General features: G+C 39.4%; 1 protein-coding gene across 1 annotated transcript in view; it reads left to right on the top strand.

The window, feature by feature from the left end:
• The window catches only part of FMN2 (formin 2), a 177304-nt gene that overhangs the window by 10100 nt on the left and 150736 nt on the right, over positions 1-16468 (top strand). Inside the window, exon 2 of the mRNA XM_063124336.1 lies at positions 13001-13167. Within this exon, the coding sequence (XP_062980406.1) occupies positions 13001-13167 (167 nt within the window). The remainder of the gene's footprint in view (positions 1-13000; positions 13168-16468) is intronic.

The raw sequence follows: 16468 nt of genomic DNA, 5'->3' as shown, positions 1-16468 counted from the left end.
AAGCGGTTAAGGACTTTAAAAAAAAATTAAATATGAAAATTCAGAAAAGGAGTCTGAAACATCCTCTAACTGCGAACAAGCCATTTCAGTTTATTATAACGTATAGCATGCATGGAAGCTTTTGAACAAAAGTGATGGTCAGCTGAATCAGATGATGAGGATGACGATTTGTAGATACTGCTTTAATTACCTCTCTATTGTTTTTATATTTAGAGCTATCGATGTAGCCATGTTTGCATTCAATTTGTCCTTTGTGGTAAATGCCCTCTGATCTGGGGCAAAACAGTGTCACCAGCCACAATCCATAAAAAGACAAAGTGGCAAGTCAATTGCTGCTATTTATATCCCTTAGTAATCAAACTGTAAAATCTGATGTCAAGCGCTTGCTTCCCAAGCTCCCTCTGGCAACCCCTTCTGCTTGGTTCCCCTGCCCATAGCAACATCTTTGTTGCTAACTTGCTACCGAATAAGATGTTGCTTTGACTCTCGTAGGGCCCTTTGGTTTTGAAGGCTTTTATTCAGTGATTATTTGGGCTTGAAGGATTTTTATCTATTGAATTAAATAATAGCACTGAGGAAATAGAGAAGTGCAGCAATAAGGAATTACAGGGACATTCGTCAGTAGATAGTGCTTTTTTGCTGAGGTTGAAATAGATTGCAAGTGCTTTTTGTCTTGTTTCTTGAAGGACTGTGATGTAAAAGGGGGCTGATTCATACAAGACATTTTGCATTTGGGTACAGAAACAACATGATGAATGTGTATCACCTCCATTAGGAAAAGGCACACACACACACACTGCAACTTTTCCCTTTAAAATTCACACGTGCTGACCGTGAAAATGTTGTCCCTCCGCTAAGTGTATTTTAAAGAGAAAAGTCATGTTTTCACAACATATGTGATACAGAGAAAAGTGTAACAGAGGCTGAGCTAAGCATATCTGCTAGTTCTTCACTGGATGAAAGCAGATGGTTCAATAGGGCTAGCCCATCCATCAGACAGATGGTGAAGTTGCCCCTTAAGTGGGTGCTGAGCAACTACTTTCTGAATGTGGCTGGTGCAGCTGCTGGCTTTCTTGAGGAGGGGCAAAATAACCATAAGACATGTTACTAACTAGTCACTTGTCTTGGCAGGCAGCACTGGGCCTTCTGGTAATGGATCAGGCCTCTGGTCTGGGGACTACATTTGAGTTTCTCAGTAGTTCACATTTAAAATAAGAGATGAATAAAGTCATTAATTGGTTTGAGTGGTATCAAGCTGGCATTCTTTGGAAACTTTTATATAAATGCTGCCATTCTTAGGGAATTGGCAAAAAATCAAAAATGCTCCATCTCAGCCAAGCTACCAAAATTGCATACTAACTCTGTGAACAGAGCTGTACAGAGGAATTCCAATTTAATTGTTTTAAGAATAAAGTTTTGTTCTATTTGTGCTGGCCAAAATTTGTGTGTGAATTTTGCATGCAAGTGTGCATGTTTTTCTCAGCTCTCAAAATTGTATCTCCAGTTTGCTGTATATGACACATCCAGCTTCTCTTTAAACTTCATTCAGGTTCTGTTTTTCTGCTTAGAGAAACAGCATTGTATAGGCTTGTTGCTGAACAGTAACGAAAGCTGGTTTTCTAGCCTTTTGCAAGGTGCCCCCCCCCAGTACTGAATTATCAGTCACAAACATTTCTGAAAAGATAAAATCTAGCGAAAGGACTTTTAGGTCACAAGATTTGATTACCAAGTACTTTAGGAAAGATTTGCTGAAGTCTTTGTAGCTGAGAGAAGTTTTAAGCTTGCACCCCTTAGCTGAGGGGATATCTGCAAGTTCAGATCCATTGGGGGTATTCTCAATTTACACTGCAAAATTGTGTAGATGGTGGTGCTGTAGGTGGATTTTGATCTTCCCTGCTTACATAACGTCTGTGTGCAATATTGGCACTCTATTGGGAACAGTCCTAAGGAAGCATCTGCCCTCAGCAAAAGTTCAAACTCGTAATCTCTCTTTTTTAAAAAACTAATTTAGAGAGTAGAGTGAGAATTAGACCAATAAAATGTAAAGCAACTGAGGATTATGTGAAGCCCTCTAAAAGTAGAAAAATATAACAAAATGAGTTCTCTAATCCCTGACTATTCTGTATGGTCATTCAAACTGCAGTGCAGCAGGGATCTATCTTATTGTGATCATGTAGTTTTTATATAAACATGTAGACTAAAACTTACTTATTCAATGCCTCCTCTTTAAAGTTGAAATAGGTTGACCCAGTGGTTCTTAATCTTTTAGATACAGGATGTTCCTTTGCTTTCTTTTTATACTGAAAAACATTTTATTCTCTCAGTATTTTAACACTTAATTTTAACTTAAAATTTAACTTAAATTTTACTGTTCTAACTCTGTATTTTAATCTTATATCAATTTTGCTGCATGGTTTTATCCTGGTTGTGCTTTTTATACTGTATTTTGTAATTGTGCTTTTAACATGTTGGTTGTTTTATTATGGTTTTAATTTTTGTGAACCACCCAGAGAGCTTCGGCTATTGGGCGGTATAAAAATGTAATAAATAAATAAATAAATAATCCCTTTCCCTGTTCCTTTATGTAGATACTTTGGCTGTGGGGCATGCTGGGCAGGGTACTACGCAATATAAAAAGTCAATCTTCTAGCCCCTGTTGGTATTGCACCTAATGTTTGCCTTGTTCTTCCTAGGGATGTACGACAATTTCATTTCTGTTCGCAAATCACGTGAACCTGTCATATTTGCGAACATGAGCAGGAGCACTTTTTTTGAGAAATGTTCACAAATTTCCTAAATTTACAATTCTGTTTGGGAAATGTGTATATATTTAAAATGACCACTTTGAAATGCTCATTTTGCAAATATACATATACATATTTTCACTCTTTAGTCAATGAAAGAAAAGTGTGGCCTTTTGAAAAATGTGTACTTTTCCCTTTCAAAAATATTTTTTTTCCCATTCGAACAAAATGAAAAGCCATCCGAAAACAAAAATGGGGGCACGCCAGCCAAATTGAGCTTCAAAGTGATTTTTAGAGAATTTAGGTAAGCTCAAAAATCACTGGTTCTCCCATCCTTAGTTCTTCTTGGTCCTACTCTCATTGTCATCTCCCATTTTACAGGAAACCTATACCTTAGAGAGAGGCATTAGTTCCTTGATAGAGCATTGCTGTATATGCATACAGTCTCAAGTATGAACTTGAGACTGTATGCATATAGAGCAATGCTCTATCATGGAACTAATGCCTCTCTATGACATCCAATTATAGGAATTTGTGTAGCAATGTTCTTTTCACAGCCTTGAAGAACTTCCGTCGTGTGTACCCAAATGGATATGGGACAACTGGATCGTTGATTATAAGTTAGGACCTTTATAGCAACATCTTTCAATGGGCCTGTTCAGACAACATGCTCAACCATGGTTAGGCCAATAATAATAATAATAATAATAATAATAATAATAATAATAATAAAACAACAACAACAACAACAACAACAACAACTCACCTCTCCATTCTGATCAAGGCAGGGGACAACAATAAACAATAAAATACATAAAACTGAATTAAAACATAATATACATTGTTAAAAACATCCTAAAAATATTCTAAAAACATCTTAAAAGGTTAGTGAATGTATTTAAACCATGGTTAGGAATGGGTCACACAAATGTTTAAGCATTTGAGCTAAGCCATAATATTTAACTCAAATGCTTAACCATCATGGTTTAGTGTGTTGTATGAAGAGGGCCTATATATTTTGGGTATTTCAGTCTCTATGTTCCGTGGTCTACTGTGCCCCCTTCCAGAAATCTGTGTTACTTTTCGTTTTTTTAAAAAAAAACTCATGCATGACCATAGTGACGTTGAGCTGAAAAGGTAAACTCCCTTAACTTAGAAGTTCTAACATAGTTCTCACATAATGACAGCCCATGGGTTAAACAACCCACGGGTTGTCATCCACAAGCAGGAGAGAGCAAGCACCTTGCCTAGTGCATGACCACCACTTCTGCTTTTACTCCACAATCCATGATCGGCTTCTTCGTAGATTGTGGAGCATGATATCCGAACCAAACAGTAAACCATGGATTAATTGCTGGTTAATGGCTAAACAACCCATCAGTTCAGGTTTGGACATCACACTCCACAACCTATGAAGGAACCGATTGTGGATCGTTGAATACAAGCAGAAGTGGGACTGCTGTTGGTAGCACACCCACTCTTTTCTGCTTGTCCCCAATGGGCCACAATTTATTTACCCTATGGACTGCCATTAGATGCGAATAGCCCCATTTAATTTGTTGTGAAATCGGAAATCCATTTATGATGGTATTGGACCTCTAAGGGCAGTTTTCACATGTACAAGTAATGTTATGAGGTTGCAGTCCCTATGCAGATACATAGGTGAACTTGCTCCTTGGAATAGTTCATAACTCAGTAGTCCCCACATTGTCACCACACAAGCACCTACAGCCATCATCAGGCAGACAACTGGGCTACACTTATATGAAATAACTGTTTGTGTGGACTCACAACTATGTAGCTGCCACAATTTCCATGTAAATGGCAGCAGATGTTGGTTATAATTTGATTCAAGTAACAAAAACAAAAGTTTTTCAGTTTAACAAGTTTTGTTAAGAGCTTTCTCTGTTCACTCAAGCTCCAAAATGTTGGTAAATTAGATGCATTATTTAGGCAATATGAATATAGTATGGTGGTTAGTTCTGGCTTCACACTGTCTTGGGGCTGGATAGCTGGCAGTGGAAGGGCCTAAGTCCCAGATTTGCCTGCTCACTGGAAGAGAGGCATGGCATCTATGCAACTGAAGCTATCGTGCTACTTAATTACCATTCTACGTTACAAGTATCCAACTGGCATCCAATACCATCCATATAAAATGATACAGTTAGAAGGGTCCTTGAAGGTTATCTAGTCCAATCCTTTGACACATCATTGAGAACTCCTTATGGTTCTTTGATTTTAAAGCAAACAGAGAGCAGACAGCCTATGAAGTAGAAGACTCCATCAAATAGGGGACTGTTTTCTGTCAGCTCTCCAAAGCAGAGAACAGTAATGTAGGACACTTGGCCATCTTATGGGTAAAAAACTTGATATTTTTCAGAAAAACGGAATATTGTTGGCCATCCGCACTTACCTCTGAAGGTGTAGTGCACTGTGAAAGTGAGTCAAGGCCTAACCGTTTTGAGGGTTAGGCTTATCATAGAATCATAGAATAGTAGAGTTGGAAGGAGCCTATAAAGGCCATCGAGTCCAACCCCCTTAGGAGTGAGTGAGTTGATGGTGTTATTTACATGGTAATTCCTGTCATCTCGCAGATGGAAATGTTGAGAAAGGTTGAAACTAAATCAGCATGGAATGAGTCACCACAAATTATTGCTGCTTAGGCTCAGGCAAATACTCCCTAATGAGAATCAAGCTGCGAGTTGATAGAAGTAATAATCTGAAACAAGCCATGAAATGAGCAGTTTGGCAATGTGATGTCTGTAAAGCAGTCTAAATGCAGTAGCATTGATCATTTTAGAATCATGGGAGCTGGTCTCATGTTGGTGCAGGAAAATTAAAGCAATCACTTTCAATCAAAGGGTTTTATCTTAAGGACTTGTAAGTAGGCTGTAGCTTTCCTGGGGAAAAAACCAAGTGTTAGTTCCTCTAGTGTTCCTTGTATGTAGGCTCAAGGTACTTATAGACAAAGCTTTTATTGTGCAATCCCTATGATTCATTTACGGAATTTTAACGGGGTGTGTGGATGTCCATAGATCATCGTCTTCCCATGTTTACCCACTATTGCTTCCATCTTTTTTTCTTACCGCAGAAAACCTATTAAGGATGGAAAGATGGAATAGATGCACAGTGTCTTTTGCTTGGTAGCAGTAGGGCCCCTGTCAGAAAACACCCTCAGTTACTTTTATTTACATAAAACTTTATAAAGGAAACTAGGGGTGTGTGATATTCTCCCAAAGATTCCAATAAGTATTTCCACATTGCCAGAAAGTGTCACTGCATGTTTGGAACACTTACCCCTAATAGTAGACATGCAATTTTCATCTGGATGGGGATTTTTAAAATTGTTTAACATGTTTTTTCGGATCCCTGCATTATTGTTTACTGTTCTCCATTTAACATACAGACCTGAATGAATAATATGCATACATATATTGCAATACGTATTATATGCTATAATTTACAAACGTTATCAACAAAATATATTTTTGGATCAGGGAAAAGATTATGAATCTCTAGCACAGGAATTGTATCAATTGTGAGTTGCTTGTGGCAAGTGCTGATTATGTACCCTACAGACAATATCATTGTTCAAGGGACTTGAATTTAGGAATATATGAGAAATGAGTTTCAGTTCAGTTTTGATCAGGATTTACCCAGTTTGCACCTCCCAAATTGACACTTGGACTCGAACGCAATCTGCTGTCAACATCTGTACATTTCATAGAATCATAGAATAGTAGAGTTGGAAGGGCCATCGAGTCCAACCCCCTGCTCAATGCAGGAATCCACCCTAAAGCATCCCTGACAGAAGGTTGTCCAGCTGCCTCTTGAATGCCTCTAGTGTGGGAGAGCCCACAACCTCCCTAGGTCATTGGTTCCATTTCCGAGCTTCTAATATAATTTGCAGACCTAATAATAATAATAATAATAATAATAATAATAATAATAATAATAATATAATAAAATGTATTCAACAGCATGTGTATATTTGAAAATACACATGAAAAATGTGTAGCTTTGAAAAATGCACACAAAGAGCATTAATCTATGGGGGAACTTGTACAATTCAAAGATGTGCACAACTGATGCATGCATTTAGAAAAAATATGCACATAAGTACGCATAAATTTTCATGCAAAACCCCCCCAAAGCTCACAATCTGATATGGACAAGAGGTAAAACAAGCTTTGAGATAGAATTTGGAGAGGTTTGAGGAGCTCAAGTTTTGCTTGCATTCACATCCTTATTTGAATTGCAGTTTTGTAAGGAAAGGTAGTAAGAGTTCCTTTAAAGAGGTTGTTAGCCGTATTCTCAAGTTACTTGGACAGAAGCCATAACAGTAGTTTTTGTTTATATTGGCAATATAAGTATGTCCTAATAAAGAAAAAATCACAACAATTCTTTGGAAGTTGCTTGAGAGTGAGCTTGACTGGGTTCATTTAATTGCAGCATTGCACATTGTGGTAGTACCCTGAATTCAAATTCAATTTTGCTTAAATGAAAGAATTGGCTGTTGCATATTCTTAATATAATGAAGCATTTTAAGGAATTGGCCGATGAAAAGGCTCAAAGGAAAAACAAACACCTTCTATGCAATTCCATTTTTGGATGATGCCCAGGAAATCCACTTACCTTTCAGTTATTTCTGAAAAACGGAAATAATTCTATTTATTTTCTGAGGCTTGTAAACTCAAATTTGAGGCTTGTAAACATCCCCTGCCCACCAGCTCCCACTCCCCAAACATTCTTCTCCCCTTCATCTTAAGGCCTTACCTAGCCAGAAGGCCGCAAGAGATGTGATGGAGTATATGAGAGAGAGGCTCCTGCCATAACACTAGCAGCAGCAGTGCTGTGCACCGGCCTACTGGGGAGGAGGGAAAATGGGGAGGGCATGGGGGCTTGCAGAGTCTTTCAGGGTCCAGGGATTGGTGAGTACTAGCAGGGCAAGTAGTGAAAAAAGGCAGTAATTCTTCTGGGGCTGGGAAAGAATTCCAGGGATTTCAAAGCACATCCCCTATTTGTGGCAATTAAAAACACCCAAAACCTAGTTTCAAAGCCTGCCTTGGATAAACCTTGCCGACATCCCTATTAGTCAGACCCAAGTGTGCATTCTGATACTTGATACTGTTTATTCAAAACTTAATTTTTATTAAATGAAAAATTGATATTTTCAATATCTAAATAGAAAATATTATACATAGTTTATATCCTTTGTAGGGTCTTCCTTTGTCTGTTTTTTTTGGGGGGGGGTATTGGATATTGTAGCGACATAACTAGAAAGATTAAAAAATATATTGTTTTCGGCTGTGTCAATAATATTTATTTATTGCTTTTTTATATCGCCCAATAGCCGAAGCTCTCTGGGCGGTTAACAAAAATAGTGCTGGATTTGCCATAGACCCCAATAAAAATAGAAGTACAGAGAGTCTTGAAGTTTGTATGTGTTTAAGGCCCATGTAGGCATACGTTTAACTTAGGTAGACATGCCAATTCTATTGTATAAATTCTCTAGCTGTCTTTTTTTTTAAAAAAAAAGGTTGACACGTATAGGAATATGCAATGGCTCATGAACAAATTCATGTACAGAAAGCTTACCTTGGTAGCAAAATATAGGGTGTTTTTTTTTATCTAGATGGGTATTAGAACTACTGCTAGTCACTGTTACCACCTGTATTATCAAGTGGATAGGTTGTTGGACTAGACACTGGAAGACGTGGGTTCAAATTTCTGCTCATCTAGGAAGCTCACCAGATGCACTTTGGCCAATCATCACCTCTTACCTTAACCTACTTCAATATGATTGTTGTGAGGATAAGAGAAGGCAGAAGAATGTACACCTCTGTAGGTTTCCTGGAAGAAGAGTGGAATCAAAATGAAATGGATGATGATGATAATAATAATAATAATAATAATAATAATAATAATAATAATAAATATTGAATCAGAAATTACATTCAAGCAACAGCAAATATTTTTTGCATATAAATTAGGGTGACCATATGACCGGATTTGCCAGGATTTGTCCAGGGTTTTGGTGACAAATCCGGGAGGGGAGGGGAAATCCGGGTTTTTCCAATCTTCCCCAGCCAAAGAGCAGCTCTAATGGGAATTAACAAAAATGCTTATAACTCTGTCATTTTTAAAGATAAAGACATGAAACTTGGCACAATGGTAGCTCCTCGGTAGGGCTTTAGTCATACCAAATTTGAAACAGAACTGTTCATTGATTTTTAAGGATATTTTTAAAACTTAGGTTTTAAAATTATTATTTTTAAAACCGTCTTTTTTAAAGATAAAGAGATGAAAGTTGGCACCATGATAGCTTTTAGGTACAGCTTTAGCCATATCAAATTTGAAACAGATCTGTTAATCTATTGATTTTTAAGGATTTTTTTTAAAATTGAGGTTTTAACCTAATGCTAGAGTAGAGAAACTTGTGACAATTATACACAAGCTTTTTTAAAAAATTGAAATTTAAAAAAGCCAGCCAGCCAGCCAGCCAGCCAGTAGCAAACCCTGTTAACAACAGCAGCAGCTTGCAATGAGTGAAGATACAGTCAGAAAAGATATTTAAGGGAAGGGGAGAATGTAACACACAGAGTATAACAAAAGCTTCAAAGTACAGCAAAACCTACAAAAGTGAGTGAAGTGAATTTCAGATACATTGAAGCTCTCACTTGTTCTTTATTTCAGTGATTTTAACATTAAGATGTTATGTAGAAGAGATGTGTCTTAAATGTGTGCTGTAAAATCAGACATGTGACCAAGGCTATGTTCGGGTGGGCACGCCCCCTTGGTGCTGGACACGCCCCCTTGGGGGCCGACCATATTGTCCTCTTTTTTGGTTTCCAAAATATGGTCACCCTATATAAATGCAAGTACATTTTTGAATGAAGTGGAGCAAGTCAGTGAGAACCTTTTGCATTTGCACATTATTGTGTGGCATGTTGGGGATGCCTGAAGGAAGGCAGGGCTGGGCGGAAAATAGATAACCAGATGCTTTCAGATAGTAACTTTCAGCATGGCCTTAGGGTCAAGAATGCTCAGTGCTGAAGTCAAAACATCTGGAGATGCTTTCTGCCCACCCCTGCAGTAAGATATCTCTTCTAACATGACTTGGTTTTATATACAGAAATGTTTAAAGCTAATTTAAATATATATCCTGTTTTGTTCATATTCTCATTGGATCACAGGTGTTTCAAAATGTCACAAAATAGTGATCAAACTGTTATATATGAATCTTTTTCTTTTTTTTGCATGCATACATATTATGTATCATTCAGCTTTTATTCCATAAGAAGTGTTTATATTAGATTTTGTTTTTATTCCTTCTATCAAGTCAATAATTCTAAAAGACCCATGAGAAATCACTGTCCAAAATAGTTAGATTCTTAATAATCCTTTGGATTATTTGTAGCCCTTCTTAGCTCTTTCATGTCAAGGAGTAATTTAATGTTTTTGTCCAAACAATTTAAAATAATAACATTTATAATAACATTTTCTCCTTGCATCCATCTTTCCTCGGGTGATTAATTTTAGGATTAAAAATGCATTCTAATATTACTAAGACCCTCTTGCTGTTTTCCTTTTTATTTCAATAATTATTGTAGCCCCTCGTTCCATATTTTTTATCAGAAGATTACAACTTTCTATACCAGATTTCCCAAGACTCATGCCCTCCAGATGTGTTGCACAACAATTCCCCGTATCCCCAGCCAAACATGCTGGCTGGGGATAGTGGGAATTATTGTCCAACAGATCTGGAAGGCACCAGATGGGGAAAGGCTGTTCTATACAATAATTACTTAATTGTTTAGAAACTTGGATGGAACCTTTGTCAGAGTGAAACTCCAAGCATATTCAACTGATGAGATCTCAGTTATTCTAATGTTTATTGCCATTGAAAACATTAAAATAAATTAGTTATTCTTGTTTTCAGACTTTCCACTTCTAGAGCTATTGATTTCTCCCCTTATACACCACTGGCCAAGCTGCTTTTAATTACTGCTATGTTACAAAGAGCTCATTTGTATGTGTGCAAGCATAAACCGGAGTCTCTCCCTTTCTTTTCATTTTAGGAATGGCAGAATATCCACCCTCACAAAATTTGGATAGTGTGTTATTTATAAGAATTCAGGGGCCTGAAATTCAATCATTACTTTCAAAATACAATCAGTACTTACAAGAATCTATCTATCAGGTTCCCTGTAGGGATCCTGAAGGCTTTTCTTCCACCTCATTTTTAAGTAAACCAACTCGATTCACCCTTCCTAATTAATACGCAGATCAGAACGAAAAATAAAATTAAAAATAGAAAAAATATACTTTAAAACAAAATGCATAGCAAGTGCTTGTTTCCAGATAAAATGAATTAAAAATTTGTATTTCAGATAAAATGCACACAGCATGTGTACTTTTAGGATAAAATGCATACTGAAATGCTGTTTTCAGTATTTAAATGAGAGTTTTCATATGTATTTTTAATTTTAGAAATTTGCAGATTCATGAGGAGATGAGATGGAATGCCTGCCAAATAAAAGGGGTGTTTTTTTGCAACTCGTCTAAAAGCCACCATTGAAGGAGCCAAGTGGATGTCCTCTGGCACCTTCATGTTTCTCTTTTGCTCTATCCCCTCCTATCCCAAACCATCTCTCAGCTTTTCCATTCTGGCAAATAAAGAGCAGGACTGCAAGACCCGCTTGCCATTGGCATGTCGCAAATGAGAACATAAGAGCCATGCTAGATCAGACCAAGTCCAGCATTCTATTCACGCAGTGGCCAACCAGCTGTTGACCAGGGACCCACAAGCAGGAAACGGTATAAAAGCAACGGGTGAACATTGGCATACTGCCTTTTATACTGGAGGTAGCACATAGCCATCAGGACTAGGAGCCATTGATAGGCTCCTCCTCCAGGAATTTATACAACTCCATTTTAAAGCCATCCAACTTGGTGGCCATCACTACCTCTTATGGTAGTGAATTCCATAGTTTAATTTCCTTTTATCTGTCCTGAACTCCCGCCAGTCAGCTTCAAGGGATGACCCAGATTCTTGTATTTTGGGAGAGAGAGAAAAATGTCTCCCTATCCACATTATCCACACCATGCATGATTTTGTACACCTCCATCGTGTCTCCCCTTAGCCTCCTTTTTTCCAAGCTAAACAATCCCAACTGTTGTAACCTTCCCTCCTAGGGAAGATACTCCAGTCCCTCAATCATTTTAGTTGCTCTTTTCTGCACTTCAAGTGCAGCCTGTCCCTCTCTCCCCACATCCAGCCTATCTGCTGCCACCTTCTTGCCCCAGCATCTACAGCTACAGTGTTTGGCACTGTCACTGCTGCTAATCCTTTGCTGCCATCCCCATTTCTTCACGCACACCCTCCTGTGGCTCTTGACAGCTACCTTCCCTGCAGAAGTGCCATGTTGACGTTGTTCCATTTGAAAAAGTCGGGGTAAATCCCTGACTTTTTCAAAACACAGCATTGCAGGAAAGCCCTGCGGTAGCTATGAACTTGCACTTGCGTTGTCTAACCGATGCACTGTAGATCCAGAGCCACCATGGGGCTTTCCCCACACATAGTTAGCCCCATGGAATCTCTGGGTGTGGGTTCACTTAGGGCTTACTCTTGAACCTATGTTTTGACTCTTGGGTTTGATAGGCCTGGACCCATGTAGCATGGAGATACCAATGACAAATTCAATCTGCATATATAGATTTACTTAGGTGTTTTTCTAAAACCCTTATCTTTGATTACCTGGGATGGTTTACACCAGGAATCATTCAAGACCCTTATGCTATATTCTGAACCATAGAGATTGCAATGGGGAAACGAAGTTAGATTGATCGCTCATAGTTATAGCTATTAACTTACTGCTCTTTGAATTAAATAATGAGCCTATAGCTATTTGCCATCAGATATATGAATTTTGGAGAGTTACAGTTATAAAGCTTTTGCCATGACAGATAGGAAGCTCATCTATGAAACCTTATTTGCTGCCAATAAAAGTGTTCACTGTTTCAGATGTTTCATGTTAACCTGTTTATGCCAAAGATGTGCGCAAGACAGGGGTTTAGTCTATTGTAAATGATACGACAACCTTATTTTGCCATGGTTTCTTTTAGCCACCTGAATGGATATTCTGTTAAAATTCTTTTTTCTGAAACATTAGACTAAATGTTCTCCTAGTCACTTTTGTGTGTTTCATGGATGGTAATTGTTTTAACATTAATTCATTCACTAATTTTTGCAGGTCGAACTCTGCTGGAAAAGCTGTCCAGCCAGCAGGAGAATGCACCACAAGAAGAAGCTGAGAAGCTTTGTTCTTGGATCATTGCCATGGGTCTTCTGCTCCCCTTCAGTGATTGCTTCAGAGAGCCATGTAGTCAGAGTGCACCACAAAGTGCACCCACTTTTGATGTAAGCCACAGTTGAATTGTTAGTGTTTATGCAAGATTTTTGTGATGATTCACACACTCACATTCATGATGACTTGACTGTCTGTGAAGAGGTGCCAGTAGGGGTGGGTCAAAAATCTGCTGGTGCCTGTGAGCTTACCAGATGCCCCGTGCAGACCCCAGCAAATGCCCCGTGCAGGCCCCAGCAAATGCACCCAAAGGATTTTTGTCTCATGGTTCCTTTGAGAACAATGGGGCGCTAGTCCTGTCGGGCGCAGGTAAAAATGCATGATTTCCTCTAGCCTTGGGGAAATTGCCATAGACCTCTCCGCTTTGCCAATGGCCTCCTTGCCTTGCCGATGATAGTCTTAAAGGCCCTCAAGCTTTCCTGCCACCCTCGCACACATCAGGGCCTGCAAGGGCCCTGTGTTAAGAGGCCCTTTCAGATCCTGATGTGGGGGGGAGGGGAAAGAGGAGAAGGGGTTTTCCCCTTCTATCTTCAGGCCCCAATGTGGAAGGGTCTGGGAAAGCATGCTTTCCGGGCCTCCGGAAAGGGCACAGATTCCCCTGGCCACGCTGTTCCCATTCCTGTGATTCTTCCCTCTCCCTTGCAAGTGTTAAGAGGCCTTTTCAGGCCCCAATAGAGGCAGCAGGTAGGGAGGGGAAGTGCAGGTCTGAGGCTCTTCAACATTTTTATTAATGACTTGGATGAGGAGGGGCAGGAAATGCTTATCAGATTTGCAGATGACACAAAATTGGATGGGATAGCTAATACCCTGGAAGACAGAAGCAAACTTCAAAGTGATCTTCATAGGCTGGAGCGCTGGGCTGAAAACAACAGAATGAAATTTAATAGGGATAAATGCCAAGTTCTACACCTAGGAAAAAGAAACCAAATGCACAGCTACAGGATGGGGGATACTTGGCTCAGCAATACTACAAGTGAGAAGGATCTTGGAATTGTTGCAGATCACAAGCTGAATATGAGCCAACAGTGTGATGCGGCTGCAAAAAAGCAAATGCTATTAATAGAAGTATAGCTTCCAAATTGCACGAAGTACTGTTCCCCTCTATTTGGCACTGCTTAGGCCTCATCTTGAGTATTGCGTCCAGTTCTGGGCACCACACTTCAAGAAAGATGTAGACAAGCCGGAGGTGGTTCAGAGGGGGGCAATGAGGATGATCAGGGGTCTGGAAACAAAGCGCTATGAGGAGGCACTGAAAGAATTGGGCATGTTTAGCCTGGAGAAGAGAAGGCTGAGGGGAGACATGATAGCGCTCTTCAAATACAGAGGAGCACCAGGATCTCTTCTCGATCATCCCAGAGTGCAGGACATGGAATAATGGGCCAAAGGCACAGGAAGCCAGATTCCAGCTGGACATCAGAAAAAACTTCCTGTTTGAGCAGTATCTTCAAATACTTGAAAGTTTGTCACACAGAGGAGGGCCAGGATCTCTTCTTGATCATCCCAGAGTGCAGGACATGGACTGATGGAGGTCAAGTTACTGAAAGACAGATTCCAGCTGGACATCAGGAAAAACTTCCTGTTTGAGCAGTACGACAATGGAACCAGTTACCTAGGGAGTTTGTGGGCTGTCCCACACTAGGGGCCTTCAAGAGGCAGCTAGACAGCCATCTGTCAGGGATGCTTTAAGGTGGATTCCTGCATTGAGCAGGGGGTTGGACTTAATGGCCTTATAGATCCCTTCCAACTCTACTATTCTATGGTTCTATGATTGTAAGTGTGGAAGCCCCCAGGATGCTAATAGCATTCTGTGAGAATTGCGCACTTTCCGGAGGCCTCAGACCCGCTCATTGCTGATTGCTCGCTGGTCCAGCTCGTCCGGAGAAGGGACAGCTGGGCAGTGCTCAGCGAGCTCCCAGGGAGCTTGCCAATCACTAGGAGCCAGTATTACGCAGGATGAGGCCTTTTTTCTTGTGGTCCCTTTGGAATTCTCCCCAGGCCAGCTTGCTCCCCAGGCACCATTTTTGTTTCCTTTTGATTTAAGTTGTATGCATCTGTGCCATGAAATAGAGTACTTCAGAGAGGCTGTAAATATCCTTCTTTTAAAAAGTTATCTATAACATGACTAGCCCTCCCCCCACCCCGGTGCATCTCAGACTCTGTTGGCACAATGACATCCAAGTTGGCATGAATATGAACAACTTTATCTGCAAAACGTCTAGCAAATTGTTCACCATGAGCCTTTGAGAGTTGGAGCTGTTGTATTCTAGAGCCTAGTCTGATTCAGCAGGGCTAATAATTAAGGAGTTAACACGTGAGGTAGGGAAATTATCATGCTAGTCTTCTCTGCACTATGAACCTTATGCCACCATTAGGGAAGAAACACTACTAGTTCAAGAAACTCCAGCACTTCTAGGTTAAGGGGTCAGTGGAAGTTGCCTTGCTCCAAAGCCCCCAAATCTTGGAATTGGCACTGCTAATAGATGTGCTCTTATTGCACTTGGGGTTGCTGAATAATTACATTACTTTAAGAATATTCCTAAGCTTTTTAGCACATTACTTCCATTACATTACACCATTATGGTTGTAATCAGGAGCAAGGATGAGAAGGCTAAGCTTTTCATCCTTTATACAGTGAAACTTCATCCGGCAATCACTCACAGGCAAACTGGTCACAATGTCTACCACAACATCTGTATTGTTGTTTTAGTGAGTAGGGATGTATGGGGATTTAGTTTTTGCTCATAATACATGCAAGTATGCCCTGTTCAAAGCCCCAAAAATGATTGCAAATGTGAGTGTGTGTCTGCTGAAAATATTTGTAAATTGCACAACATGTGCTCTTGTAAGATTTGTGCAATTTTTCTAAATTAAGCGAATTTCTCCCATAGACGTAATCAGTCCCATTTTACTTTATGGAAGAAAGCTGGGCAAATTCGAGGAAATTTGCACAAATTTTCCATTTGATTGCTGCTTGATTTGCACAATTTTCCCATTCATGCCAAGCAAGCATCAATCACAAATGGGAATCGAGCAAGTGATGAGATATGTGACAGTGTTCAGAGAATTCTGGTGATCTCAAACATCACCCGTTTGCCCATCCCTATTAATGAATGTATTATCCACTTGTAATAAAACACTGGTCTGTGTCAAAGCATACTAAATGTTTGAAGGTACAAGGTCTTTTCTGTGGCAGCAGCCCAGTTATAGAATTTCCTATGAAAGGAGGAGATGCTGCCCTGATTATGTTTAGGCAGGCTGTGAAACATATTTATTCCACCTGACTTTTAATGGATTTAATTTGAGGTGATCTTCTTGGATTTATTACTCTGTTTTAACATTTCTATTGTTTTTGTG

Source organism: Elgaria multicarinata, chromosome 4 (genome assembly GCF_023053635.1).
Source record: "Elgaria multicarinata webbii isolate HBS135686 ecotype San Diego chromosome 4, rElgMul1.1.pri, whole genome shotgun sequence".
NCBI classification, from domain to species: domain Eukaryota; kingdom Metazoa; phylum Chordata; class Lepidosauria; order Squamata; family Anguidae; genus Elgaria; species Elgaria multicarinata.
This window is presented reverse-complemented; position numbering and strand designations above follow the sequence as displayed.